Below are 13,949 nucleotides of genomic sequence, written 5' to 3' on the forward strand. Positions count from 1 at the left end.
GCAGTCGGATTCCGACCCGGCCGCGGGCAGGAGGACTTACAGGGGTTTTCCAGGAAAATACTATTGAAGATCTTTCCTCGGGATATCAATAGTTGATCGGCTGGGGTCTGTTAATGGGTGTCTCTCGTCTACCCATCTCACACCTACCGCCTCCCACCTACCTGTCTCACATCTCGCATCTATAGTCTATGCTTATTTAACCCCTTCAGTTCTGTGTAAATGTCTCTTCTCAGAGTCAGTGCTGACATTTTCACTACAGGATACGGTTTACTAGTAGATACATGACTATAAATGTGCTTTCAGGCCAGCTGTCACCTTTCTGTTCAGCGGCTCACTGTAAATAGATGTTTCTCATATTCTATTATATACACACAATTTTACAATCTCCTGTAATTGATGCTTATGTCTTCCGTTCCGAAGCAAGTGTGTGCATAGAGCTGTATAAAAATGAGAAATCAGTACGGTATGTAATCTTTAATCCTTAAAAGGAAGCTGTCACTAGGTTCATGCCACCCAAACCCACGGGCAGCATGAACCCAGGACAGAGATGCCCATTTGGCATGTGTCTTGTTTTATTCTGAACCGCTGCTGCGCTACAGAAAGAAATCTACTTAGAAGTTTGACGCAACACTCAAGTGAGGGGGCCGAGCCGCAGCGGGCGCTCCTTGCCGGTAGTATCCAGCCTTGGCAGATCATCTCCTTGCTTGTGTATATTGAGTATTATTTTTGTATACCATGTGTGTTATCGGTGGGGAAACTCATTTAATATATTCTGTAAGGGAAAGGAGTATAGATTGTATATTCTCTAAATGTTGTTGGGCTAATTATGCATCTGTCAGACCCGTCTTACATATTTAATCTTCCCTCTCAAATGCTCTTGTTTTATTTCTAGTTGCATAAAAAGAAATCCTGCAGATCATGAATAGAACCATCTCAAAGCCAAGAGAAACCCAGAGAGAAAACAGTCCTGTAACCGGTAATACATGTATAATATTAAAGTGCAGTGCTAAATGGAAGCCAATTAAAGTCTAGTGAAGTAGAATACTTCACAAAGATCTGTTACCGGGTCGGAGGGAGAAGGGGGTATATAACCTGCAGTTCTCTGCCGTCCCTCTGATCCATTGGTTCTGGGTACTGTTTTTGGTTGTCTAAGGTGGCTGATATAACCTGCTATACCTGCTCTCTGATTGGCCAGCACTGATCACATGAGCAACACTGGTCAATCAGAGAGCAGTGCACAGTATACATTAGATAGTTAGAAAACTGCAACAGCCATCTTGGGCGCCTGAAAAATGTGACCTGGAATTCGTGAATCGGATAGATGGCAGAGAAGAACAACTGCAAGTAATATACCCTCCTTCAGTCCAGGGTAGAAGTTTGGTCCTGAAACCAGAGGGTTGCTATAAAGCACTAATCTCAGGATTGTCTTGGCACCTATCCACAAAATAGGTGCCGAAAGTCTGATTGGTGAGGGTCTCGCCACCGAAACCAGCACTGATGCCAAGAACAGGGTCGCCGTATCCGCCTCTCCTGGTGCATGAATGAAGGTGCGGATGACTGTTTGCTTCTGCTCAATTCCTTTCAATCGGGCTGCCGGAGAAAGCTCAGGACAAGCACTTAAGCAGGACCACAGAATGTAATGGACTGGCATTGTACATGCTCAGCCGCCACACTAGTCAAGCTGCTCCTCACTGCGGGGTTTGAAGTGAGCAGCAGAGAGGGACACGGGATTGGCGTTTTTGGGATCGGTGGGTGTCCCAGTGGTGAGATTCGCGCTGCTGATCAGACTTTATCAACTGTTCTGTGGATAGGTGGTCGGTCCGTTCTGGAAATACCCATTTACAACTAAAAAAACAAGTCCTCCTAGCCAATGTTATATTCCAGTACCGGCCTGTGGAAGTGGTTTTATCCTTCCACTTAGTAGACATTGCTGAGTAGTTTGTAAACCCGATCACTAAACTGAATCATAAACTAATGCTTAATTTTCTAGAATTTTTTTTCAGCTCTATGCTGAATTAGGGGAAAAAAGCTATTCATACTTTGATCTGTTGCTCTTAAGAAGCTAGTGGTACACTTGATGGATGAACTGTACTTTTCCCGCAATATCATGGTAGAAATTGTTACCATTTCTGCTTCGTTTTCTAGACACTGTCCAAGCGCCATTGTCCAAGAGAACCAGATTTGTTGGACCTGGAGGATATCATTTTAAAAAAACCTTCAAGCTGAAACAGGTGAGTGACACAGCTTCACCCCTTTGTGTATTATGGCTTGGTGGGTCTGAGGTACTTAGAGGAGGGACCGTTGTCTGAGATTGTCCATCCATTAGGCCGCCATATGATTACCATGTATTACGTGTGTTCTGTATGCCCGTATGAAAGGTGGTAACTCGCAGGCAATTAATTGCATTGCCTTACGCAGTTCCTCTCAAATTAGCGTATCGGAATTGTGTAATACATGAGCGCAAAACAGAACGCAGCATGTTGTATTTTTGCCACATATATGCACATGATAGAGCCAATACGTGTATATATATATATATATATATATATGGGCTTGTATATACACATACCCATATGCAATTACATTGGGGTGAGCGCCCCCTAAGGTAGATTGGTCAGTTTTAAATGTGTTAGTGGTAACCCTTACTAGGCTGTAAAGAAAGGGTGAGTCAGGGTGATGATGGGGAATGTATGTCTGCTTAACAATTGTGTTTTATTAATGGTGTCATGTCTGAGCTGAGGTAGCTGAGCTCTGAGGTGACTGGGCGCTGCTCTGAGGTGACTGAGCTCTGAGGTGACTGAGCGCTGCGCTGAGGTAACTGAGCTCTGAGGTGACTGAGCGCTGCGCTGAGGTAACTGAGCGCTGCAGGAGACTGTTCTGAGGTAACTGTCCACTGTCAGCTCTGAGGTAACTACTGCTTGGTATCTGTCAGCTGCGAGATAACTGACCGCTGTATGCAGACTGTCGGCTGTGGGGTAACCGGAGGATGAGGCTGTGATGACCGGAGGAACAGAGATGGTTAATAATGGTTACTGGGAGGTTGGTGTTTCCTCAGTGTAACTAGTTACACTGTTGTTAGACATCCTTGGGGTGCCTCACCACCTGGATGTAACTAGTTAGGTGGTTGTTAGACATCCTTGGGGCGCCTCACTACCTTGGTGTAACTAGTTAGGTGGTTGTTAGACATCCTTGGGGTGCCTCACTACCTGGATGTAACTAGTTAGGTGGTTGTTAGACATCCTTGGGGTGCCTCACCACCTGGATGTAACTAGTTAGGTGGTTGTTAGACATCCTTGGGGCGCCTCACTACCTCGGTGTAACTAGTTAGGTGGTTGTTAGACATCCTTGGGGCACCTCATTACCTCGGTGTAACTAGATAGGTGGTTGTTAGACATCCTTAGGGCGCCTCACTACCTCGCTCTAACTAGTTAGCTGGTTGTTAGACATCCTTGGGGCGCCTCACTACCTCGGTGTAACTAGTTAGGTGGTGGTTAGACATCCTTGGGGCCCCTCACTACCTCGGTGTAACTAGTTAGGTGGTGGTTAGACATCCTTGGGGCACCTCACTACCTTGGTGTAACTGGTCAGGTGGTTGTTAGACATCCTTGGGGCGCCTCACTACCTCGGTGTAACTAGTTAGGTGGTTGTTAGACATCCTTGGGGCACCTCACTAACTCGGTGTAACTAGTTAGGTGGTGGTTAGACATCCTTGGGGCACCTCATTACCTCGCTGTAACTAGTTGATGAGGTCACTGTCATGTGATCAGGGGCGGAGCATGTAACTCACCGACAGACGGGTGGTCGTTAGTATTTTGATTGTTTTTTCAATCAACATATGTAATGCCTAATAAATTAACCCATACAAGGGAAAGCATTGGTTTTACTAGTCGCGCTATGGTCTTGAAGGGGTCCAGCTCGAAAAAGGCCTTATTGATCAGAACTTACCGTGCATTCACAAGGTTAAAGGGAAAAATCTATTTCTACATCTTACAAAATCAAATGTGGATTCTGGAGTAAAAGCCTGAACGTGTTACACATAATTTACGTTGTTTACTACCTGCCTTCTCCTGATTAATGGTATTTGTCTTCCATTCACTCTAGGCAACCCTGTGTCAGCAGTAGTTACCTGTAATCTTTTTGTCGTACCAGCACTAAGAAAGATGCAGGGAATCCTGGATCCAAGACCTACAATCATCAAAGCCAGGGTATTTATACCGCCCATGTTATATGGAGAGCGGAATTCGTATCTGCCGTTCCATCGCTATTTATTGCAGTCACCCCTATTAGGAAATGTTATACACCTCTAAAACAGTGTGTGTTTCATGTCCAAGTGTCTAGTGAGGCGGCTCTATACACGTACAAAGGGTCTTTATTTTGAGAATTTACCATATAAAGCAGTTATATGACTTTACATCAACATGAATGTCTCTGTATATGAAGACACAAAATAGCTGCTCAATTTCCATTACTTTGCCGCTGTTTGAAAACTTATATTGTTTTTGTTTTATAAGTAAATGTTAAAGTGACCCTCCAGTTTTCTGGACAAAATTCTGCAATGGAGCCGGAGGAGGAACGTGGGTGTGTATATTATCTGCAGTTGTTCTTCTCTGCCGTCTTTCCAATTTGCAGTTCCAGGTCCTCTTTTCGGGCATTCAAGATGGCCGATTCAGTCTTCAATCTAGCTAATCTCTACAGTGTATTGGTAGTCTTAGACTAACGATGCATTATACCTGTTCGCTGACTTGCCAATGGACAATCAGAGAGCAGTGCATTAGGTAGTTAGAAAATAGCTGTAGCCATCTTGGACAGGTGGAGCCACGGCCTGAAACTGGCAGATTGGGAGGCGTGGCATAGAAGAACAAGTGCAGGTAATTTACCCTCCACTTCATTAGGTACAAGGACAGAATTTTGAAGGTTTACTTTAAGAGGGATTTTCAACGATGGGATGTTTCAACGGTGGGGGTATGACTGCTGGGACCCCCAGTGTTCAGTGTTCCTGAGACTGGGGGACCTGCGTCCCGCTTATTTCACAGTTCAGCATACATCGTCTCGCTTCTGCAGGGAAGCAGGGAATAGAGCTGCTGGTCACACAGAACAGGCTGATTCCTCTCAACGGTGCAGGCAGATAGCCGAGTGCTGTGCTGTGTTTGCCTATATGTCTGACCTATTGAAATGAATGGAGTAGTGCCACTCCATTCATTTCAACGGGGCAGACAGAAATAGCCGAGTGCTGTGCTCGACTATTATTGTCTGCTTCATTCATTTCAAAGGGGCAAACAGCCAAGCACAGCAATCGGACGATCCCACTGATCTATCAGTTTTCACTGGATGGGTGAAAACTGGAAAAAATGTCCCATCGCCCGGAATACCGCTTTAAGGAAAAACTCCAGGTAAATGTGTATGTGATTAAGGCCGATTTCACATCGGAGTCGGAGGTTCAGTCGCAGATTCGGCTCAAAGTACTGGAAGAAAAAGTGCTGCATGCAGAGCTTTTTCTTTCATCTAAAGTTAGGCAGCCGAGTGGAAAACAGACGGACCTCATTATAATCAATGGGGTCTGTCTGGTGCTTGTGGTGCTGTCCAGAGAATGAGCCATTTGGTTGCAGAGATTCCCCTTTCCTGCTCCCCGAACAGAGCACAAAAGTGGAACCATGGCTGCAGATATAAAACCACCCTAACTTTACACTATACGGTCTTTGTGTTCCCCAATTTCACTACTACAATATGTTGCTAACAATTGGAGGATGTTATGTTAAAGGGGTTGTACTGTTTTAAAAAAAAAAACATTTTCGTGTACCCTATTAGGGAATTATGAGTTAACCCTTTCCAATCAACTGTCTGACAGCTTCCGACATTCTGATTAAAGCCTGAAGACGTCCGACAGGGTATTTTTACTGTATATTGTCGGCTGCTCCGTCATCAGAGCCTCTTAGGTACACCACATACTGCAGTGCTGGTTTTAGCCAGCAGGTGGCGCTCTTGTATAATGACAGAAAGAAAAAGCCTCATAGGAATCCAAAATTAGATTAGAAGAGGGCATTGAGGGTCCCTGTCTCCTGAGGAGTGGAGAGCAGTTAGAAAGAATGTCTCCTGATCTGGAGGACTTGACCTGCCCTGCATTACACAGACCTCTTACTCATTTTAATGGGCTGTGTGTAATGCTCAATTTCACCATGGCTTATTTTTGTGCTTGAAGAAACTAGTAATTTAATTGGTATGCAAGCAGAACACCAGCTCCACTTGTACGGAGTTACATCCTGTATTATTCTCCAGAGCTGCATTCCCAATTCTTCAGGTTTCATTGCCAAAATACCCTATGATTTATTACTGGATGTATGTCTGGATATATATTGGCATATTTGGGAAATGTGATTTTCACATCAGGCACTGAATAGTTTCACTGCATCATAGGAGTGCAATGGGGACCAGCAGAATTATGGGCATAGCTCTTGATTATAATGCAGACTGTAAGTCATGATCAGTACAAGATAAGTAATGCTATATATTTACAAAGTCCTCTTTAGACCATTCCTTTTTGTTAGAAGGGACCCTCATTAAAAATAAGCTAATCCCAGTTTGTCCAACTGCTGGACCCCAAGCAAACCACTGGAATCTATGAGGGAAAAGACAGCAAGGGGAACTTCTACACTTGTCCATTGCTATCAGTGGCATGTCTGTGTAATACATAGATGTGTCTGTTTTTTCAGATGCTCCTAGCTGCCGCTCTTCACTCTCGTAGATGGTATTTAAAGTTGGACAGATGATTGAAATACAACAAGAAAAATAGGTGAATATGACTGAATATAGGAGAACATTTTCTTTTCTGTCTTGCAGTTATCTTGTGATGTAAAGTTGGATCCTCGCCCAGAGTACCATCGCTGCATACTTACGTGGCATCACCAAGAGCCACTGCCTTGGGCACAAAGTACAGGTCTCTATTGACTACATATAACTGGACACTTCTATCAGTTAGGTTGTACTGGATATTTTAATAACATTGCCATCAACTTGATAATATAACTAGCAGATATCACACAGTCAGAAAGTGCCATGGCGGGGTGCCCACCCCTACAGCTTCTAACAAAAAATAACTGCATAACCGGTAATCGAAGCCACCATTTTCTTTTCTTAGGGTAGCTTTTCACAGGATGACTTTCGGGTATGTAAGCGTTCGAAAGCCATTCCAACAACTAAGACTTCTGTACTTTCACACAGGAGCGATAGTCGTTCAGTTAATGGAGGCGAAGCGCGCTGGAGATCTCTTCCAGCTGTCAACCTCCGTTTACTGTGAACAAACAGTTGTTCAATGAGAACTCACTAGTTGCTTTGTTACACTTAGCCAAAACAAAATGATCAATGAGCAATTTCTCGCTCAATCGAATCCTGCGTTATTGCACAGAAAAACTATCAGTCAAAATTGCTAGTTCGAACGATTTTTCAGCCAATAGTTGGCACAGGTGAAGCCACCCTTAGGCTCCTTTTAGACTTGTAAAGGTTGATTTCTATTAGCCCTGCAAGGAAGAAGAGGGATTTGAATGGAAATATGCTGGTGGACGACTCGCTATAAAGCAAAAAGAATTTATCATATCAGTCATGGAAGAAGTAAAAAAAAAAACTGACCAAATGGTGGCAAGAACCATTTTTAGGAAAGGTTCCTATAGCTTGCTTGTATGGTAAAGCGTTAACAGTCGATGTGGCAAAACATTGCAAAAAGAACAGGCGTGGTGCATAATATGGTGTAAAAATACATTGGGATGAAATGGAAATCCGCTGGCTCTATTCTATATTGTATCATCAGGAGATCTGAAAATCCTTTAGCTGGAAACCTGACCTTGATTGCCAAACAGACATTACTCAACCCGTCACCACAATAGATGACCACTAAGGGTCCCACTACCTACATCAAGAAAGTCAGAGGAGTCAACTTGAATTATACACAGTATATTGTACCTTACATTGTTTTAGTTTTTACTTTATGTTCCTAAGGACCAAAAAAATGGATGCCAGGTTTGGAAAATCTTTTTATAGTTCCCATAAATATCATAGAATCGTGGATTTGGAAGGGACCTCCATGGTCATCCGGTCCAACTCCTTGCTCAATGCAGGATCACTAAATCATACCAGACAGATGTCTGTCCAGCCTCTGTTTGAAGACTTCCATTGAAGTAGAACTCACCACCTCCCGTGGTAACCTGTTCCACCCATTGATCACCCTGACTGTCGAATATCTAATTTGTGTCTCCTCCCTTTCACTTTCATCCCATTGCTTCTAGTCTTTCCTTGTGCAGATGAGAATAGGGCTGATCTCTCTGCACTGTGACAACCCATCAGATATTTGTAGACCGCTATTAAGTCTCCTCTCAGCCTTCACTTTTGCAAGCTAAACATTCCCAGATGCTTTAACCGTACCTAACAGGACATGGTTTGCAGACCGCTCACTATCCTGGTAGCTCTTCTCTGAACTTAATCCAGTTTGTCTATTTTTTTTAAAATTGGGGTGCCCAGAACTGGACACAGTATTCCAGCTGAGGTCTGACTAAGGAAGAGTAGAGGGAGATAATTACCTCATATGATCTAGACTCTATGCTTCTCTTAATACATCACAGAATTGTGTTTTTCATTTTTGCTGCTACGTCACAGTGTTGACTCATGTTCAGTCTGTGATCTATTAGTATAGTCAACTACTTCCTCCAGACCCTAAAGACGAATAACCCATCACACTAGAAGGTTAATCATTAGCCACTAGGTAGAGTAAGCTGATTAATGAACCAGTCTTTACATTACGTCGACTGATCCAGACACCAAGAACTCCCATATAGGAAATGTCCATTGTCATCTTGTCTTACGAGGAGTGTGCTAACGTCTATGTCTTCTCCACGCAGGTACTCAGATGAGCAGTCGCCTGATGAGTATGCGCAGTGCCAATGGACTGTTGATGCTACCTCCAAAGACAGAGCAGTATGTGGAACTTCACAAGGGAGAGGTGGTGGATGTCATGGTCATCGGAAGGCTATGATGACAAAAGCAAGAGAGAAGCATTGATGCATGTCCACATATCATTGACTGTATCCTGTAATATGCAACGGCACAGCTAGTTTTTATGATTTGGATAAAGTTGATCAGTGTAGTCAACATCTTGAACTAAATTTCAAAAACTGACTTTGAGGAGAAAAACTGAAAAAAAAATCCCCCCCCCCCCCCAAAAACCTTATAAAAAAAAACCTCTTATAAAACCTTATTCTGATTATATCAAGGCAACTTTTCCTTCATTGCAATTGCTTTGTGTGTTAAAATGCTAGGTCTAATAGCAGTAGCTTTTAGTAGACAGCAGTAGATGCCTGCAAAAGTTGTGTTTCTCTCATCCTTAAAGTACAAATACTTAAGCTCTTAACCAAGGCTGTCTGCTTACTTTATACTAGCTTAGATGACACTGCTGTTTCCCTTATCAGTATGCTTCATAACCGCTTCACAAGAGAGCTCTGCTTGTTCTTTATCTTGTATAACGTGTTGATGTGCCAAGTGGTTGCATCTGGATCCAGACTCCCATCTTCTTAACAAGGAGGAGAGACGTCCTGGCAATCACTCCGCTCAGTACTATTGGGCAGTAACTGAATACCTTTTCTTTGAAAAAAAAATTGCTTCCTTAAGTGCTGACAGCCTTTTTAACCAATACATTTAAGAAATGTACAGAAAAAAAAATCAAAAACTGATCTTGTACAGATTACAGTGTACCAGCATTCATGTGGAGAAAAAGAAGCAAAGAAAATACTGAAGAACTCTGTACCATAACATTTTCTGTAATGATATTGAAACAAGATGAATTAAATCCTTGACCATTATTTAAAAAATAAATAAATAAAATCTGTTCTTCTTTTGTCCTATGTTTCCTGACTTCAAAAAAGTGTAGTAGAGAATGTACAGCGCTGCTCCATCTCCGCAGTGATGAGTTTCTTTTTACTTTTATTGCTTTACTTTTTCTGTTGTTTTCGCCGAGTACTTTTTGACGAACTTTTATAAAGTTTCCTCGTAACGATGGAAGTAAAGTTATTCAGTTTGTTGTTGCCAAATCCTATGACCAACGATATAGTTAGAAAAAACACATGGATGCCATTGTATGCTGGTTTTGAAGATACAAAAATACAGTCAGGATCTAGATGATACATTGTTTTGTTTTCTATGGAGGATGCGCCTTTTATTATTAGGAGGATGTGGGTTGGTCCAATCATATTCTGTGGTAGTGTATATGCATAATTCTTGGATTCTGCTCTTGACTTATAATTTTATTGTTTTTAGTACTGTACCAAAAAAAATGTATCCAGATGTATCCCATAAAGACATATATACTTTTGGTGTATGTTGGTAGGTAAAAGTAAAGTCCCCTGGTGCAAGCACAGAGTCATGACTGACTCCTAGGGCCACGTCACGTCATGACATTTTCTTGGCAGACCGTTTTTGCCGTGTGGTTTGCCATTGCCTTCCCCAATGTTCGTACCCATACACATTAAACTTAAGTTGATGAAAATGGACAATATCAAGCAAAATCCTCATTCATAAGGTTAAATTTAACAATCAACAATTGTTTCATCTGACAAATCGCATACACTCATCTAGTCAGATAGTTGACTGCACTGTGGTGTAAGCTGGGTGCTAGAATAGGAGTTCCATCTGATATATGTAAGTAAGAACTCTGCATTATATGGTGCCATACACGTGACCGATGTCTTCTCCTTCGTGCAATTCAGCTAATCCTTTGTGATGATATTTGATTACCAGTAACAATTGTTTGAAAAGGGTCCAAATATGTGAGTGGAATGAAATGTTACTGACTTAGGATTGCCTGTCTAATGAAACCCTCACATCTACAATTGTATGTTGGAGTACAGAGCTCTTTCTTAGACATACAGACCTTGTCTGGAAATCTTTGTCCAAGGGTGAGGCAAAAGATTCGAAGAATCATGCACAAAAGCTCATTAGTCTGTCGCCAAGTGTCATTGAACTAGTATGGCCAGTTTGAACAACTGTGGCAGCCAACACGGACTTACAAACGTATGGCTACATCTGTGAAACAATCATTCACTAGATGAAAATTTAACGACTGATCAACCACCTTCTATACGTCTTTGTACATGAGCTGACAATCTGGCATGAACGATCACATGAACACCCTTTTGCCTGACTTTTGACCTATGTAAAGCTGTACCTGATCCACCATTTAATAAGCAAACATTTGTTCAGCAGCTGGTCGCAACTTTCATGCAGCTGAACAAAATCATCGCCAGCTGCAAACCTCATGATGTCAACAAGGGATGTGGTGCCGACATCAATGATTCTCTATGTGGGACAAACGATTAGTCCTGCAGAAGGTTTGAATCAGCTTATGTAAAGGCTTGGTATACAAGTGCCAATGATTTGGCGCTTGGCTACCGGAGCAAATTGCTCCATGCAAAATGCACTTAAAGAGCCTCTGTCTTCAACTGTTGGCCCCATGAACTGTATAATGGGCCTCAAAGATAAAGGGACGGGGGATCAGGTAAGATGCTTTTTATAGCCACAGGGTCCCTGTTCCAGGACTGTGTTTCTGAGAAATTAGTGTTCGCATATATATGGTGACACTCTTCCCAAGGCTGTGTGCGCCCACTCTCCTAAAGAGATAGATGGGAGAGCGTATGCGCACAGCCTTCTGATATGGTCACTGTGTGTGTGTGTGCTGATTTCTCAGGGGCCCAGCACTGAAACAGGGGACACTGAGTATAATAAGCAGACCACCGGCTCTCACCTTTGAGCCCCATAACTTAGTTTACAGTTAGTGATGACAGAAGCCCTTCAACTAATGTGAATGGCCACCTTTACTTTAGAAATGCTGTATTATATGCTGTATGATTAGATATTTTTAAACATATTTTGCCATCTATAATTGCAATGAAAATTGTTCAATCCCATTGCAAGTTTATTTGCCAAATTTACAAACTTTCAGCTGTTTGCAAAAAAGCAGGGGATGAACAATTTAAATAGCTCAACACAACTAACATAAGTGGTTTCTCCAAATACAACACAAAATATAATTTTTCATGACTACTGCACTTTTAGAATTATTCACCTTCCTCCCTCAATAAAATCCCTCATGGGAGCACACATTTGCAAATTAGGTGTTGTCTTAAGCACACCTGATGCAACTAATCAAGGGCTTTATTATCTATCTGGACTAGATAGAGGTTTGTGGACGACATTTGACTGCATGTTAGAAATATGGTTAAAGGCCCATTTAGACACAACAATTATCGCTCAAAATTCGCCTTTTGAGCGATAATCGTTATGTTTAACTGCACTGACTTCATGCAGTTTTCGTTAAGCTGTCGCTCAACGTTGTCTTTCAGCATGCTGAAAGACAACAATGAGCCTTATCGGGGATTCACAGCGGGATACAGCTGATACTATTGTTTCATACCCTGCTGACAGGCTGGGTATGAAGAACACAGCTGTCTAGCTGCGGTCTCCATACCCTTCTCGGGGCGTTCGGCTGGATAACAGCCGGGCGCTACATGCAGAAAACAGCTGGATGCAGAAGACAAGCAGGGCCACCCCGCTTGTCTTCTGCATCCTCCGCTCCGAGCGCTCGGCTGTATGACAGACGGGGGCTCCCAGCGGGGAACAGCTGGATGCAGAGAACAAGTGGCTCCCCGCTTGTCATCTGCATCCTCTGCTGGGATCGCAAGGTGATCGCTCAACGTTTGAGCAATCACCTTGTGCTTAAATGACACAACGATTATTGCTGAAAAGTCGCTCAAAAGACATCTTTCGAGCGATTATTGTTGTGTCTAAATGGGCCTTAACATAGTATGTTAGGCTGAAAGAAGACAATGTCCATCTAGTACAACCTGTTTCCAACCCCCTCTCCCCGGAAAGTGAAGACATCATTGCATAAACAAGGAAAATTATATAAAAAGTTAGCAAAGGCACTGACTGTTCCTATAGATACAGTTGGAAGCATAGTTTGCAAGTTTAAAGTTAAAGACACACTGGCTACACTACCTAAATGTGACAGAAAGAGGACGCTATCACCGGCTGACACCAGATTCCTAAACAGGTAGGTGGGCAAATACCCTTGTATAACTGCAAAACACCTGCAGCAAGATTTGGTGGCAGCAGATACTGCGGTTTCAATTTGCACAGGAGTACAGCTCTACTGACCCAAAGCACAAGAAAAGTCAGCTCATGCCTAAAGCCATATAAATAAGCAACAGAAGTTTTGAGATTCTGTTCTGTGGAACATGAAACAAAAGTGAAACTTTTCAGGCCTGTGGATCAGCGGTATGTTGGGAAGAATAAAGCATATGCTAAAAAGAACCCCCTGCTACAGTGAAGTATGGCCGTGGCTGGGTGATACTCTGGGGCTGCTTTGTGTTGTTCTGGCTCTGGAAACCTCCAGTATGTAGAGTGCAAGATGGATTCAATCAAGTATCCAGGGCATCTTAGAAGAAATCATGCCTCTGTGAGGAAGCTGAAGCTTGGATGTCATTGGACCTTTATAATAGGACAATGATCCCAAACATACCTCAAACTCCACCAAGCCGTGGTTTCAGAAGAAGTCCTGGAAGCTTCTGGAGGGGTCTTCACAGTTGCCTGACTTGAACCCCGTAAAAAAAAATCTTTTGCGGGATGTGAAGAAGGCAATTGCAGCATTCAAACCCAAGAATATTGGTGAGCTGGAGGCCATTATCCATGAGAAATTGGGTAAGAGTCCTCAGGAACGCTGTCAGAAGCTGCTGTCGGGCTATGCATCACGGTTACAGCAGGTCATAACAGCAAAGAGCTCTAATTAGTACTAAAGACAATTCTCATGAGGGGGTTGAACAATTCTGAGACTGCAGGATTCTTTAAAAGTGTCATTTTGTGTTGAATTTGGAGAAGCCCCCTGTTATATTAGTTGCATTGAGATACTTAAATAGTTT

At 42.7% G+C, this 13,949-nt stretch overlaps 1 protein-coding gene across 1 annotated transcript; it reads left to right on the forward strand.

Annotated features, from left to right (window-relative positions):
• The first annotated feature begins 892 nt into the window (after nt 1–892).
• Nucleotides 893–9,157, forward strand: LOC136601687 (gephyrin-like). The gene is made up of 5 exons (XM_066588839.1): nt 893–976; nt 2,146–2,231; nt 4,102–4,205; nt 6,835–6,931; nt 8,883–9,157. Exons 3-5 carry the CDS (start codon nt 4,161–4,163, stop codon nt 9,014–9,016), a joined length of 276 nt encoding a protein of 91 aa, XP_066444936.1. The 5' UTR covers nt 893–976; nt 2,146–2,231; nt 4,102–4,160; the 3' UTR covers nt 9,017–9,157.
• The last annotated feature ends 4,792 nt before the right edge of the window (nt 9,158–13,949 follow it).

This window comes from Eleutherodactylus coqui, unplaced genomic scaffold (genome assembly GCF_035609145.1).
Source record: "Eleutherodactylus coqui strain aEleCoq1 unplaced genomic scaffold, aEleCoq1.hap1 HAP1_SCAFFOLD_24, whole genome shotgun sequence".
NCBI lineage: Eukaryota > Metazoa > Chordata > Amphibia > Anura > Eleutherodactylidae > Eleutherodactylus > Eleutherodactylus coqui.

Excerpts from the sequence above, each read along its gene's own strand:
- LOC136601687 (XM_066588839.1), top strand. The coding sequence starts at position 4,161 with ATGCAGGGAATCCTGGATCCAAGACCTACAATCATCAAAGCCAGG. Across the intron at positions 4,206-6,834 it reads CTACAATCATCAAAGCCAGG|TTATCTTGTGATGTAAAGTT; the intron begins GTATTTATACCG and ends TCTGTCTTGCAG. Across the intron at positions 6,932-8,882 it reads GCCTTGGGCACAAAGTACAG|GTACTCAGATGAGCAGTCGC; the intron begins GTCTCTATTGAC and ends TTCTCCACGCAG.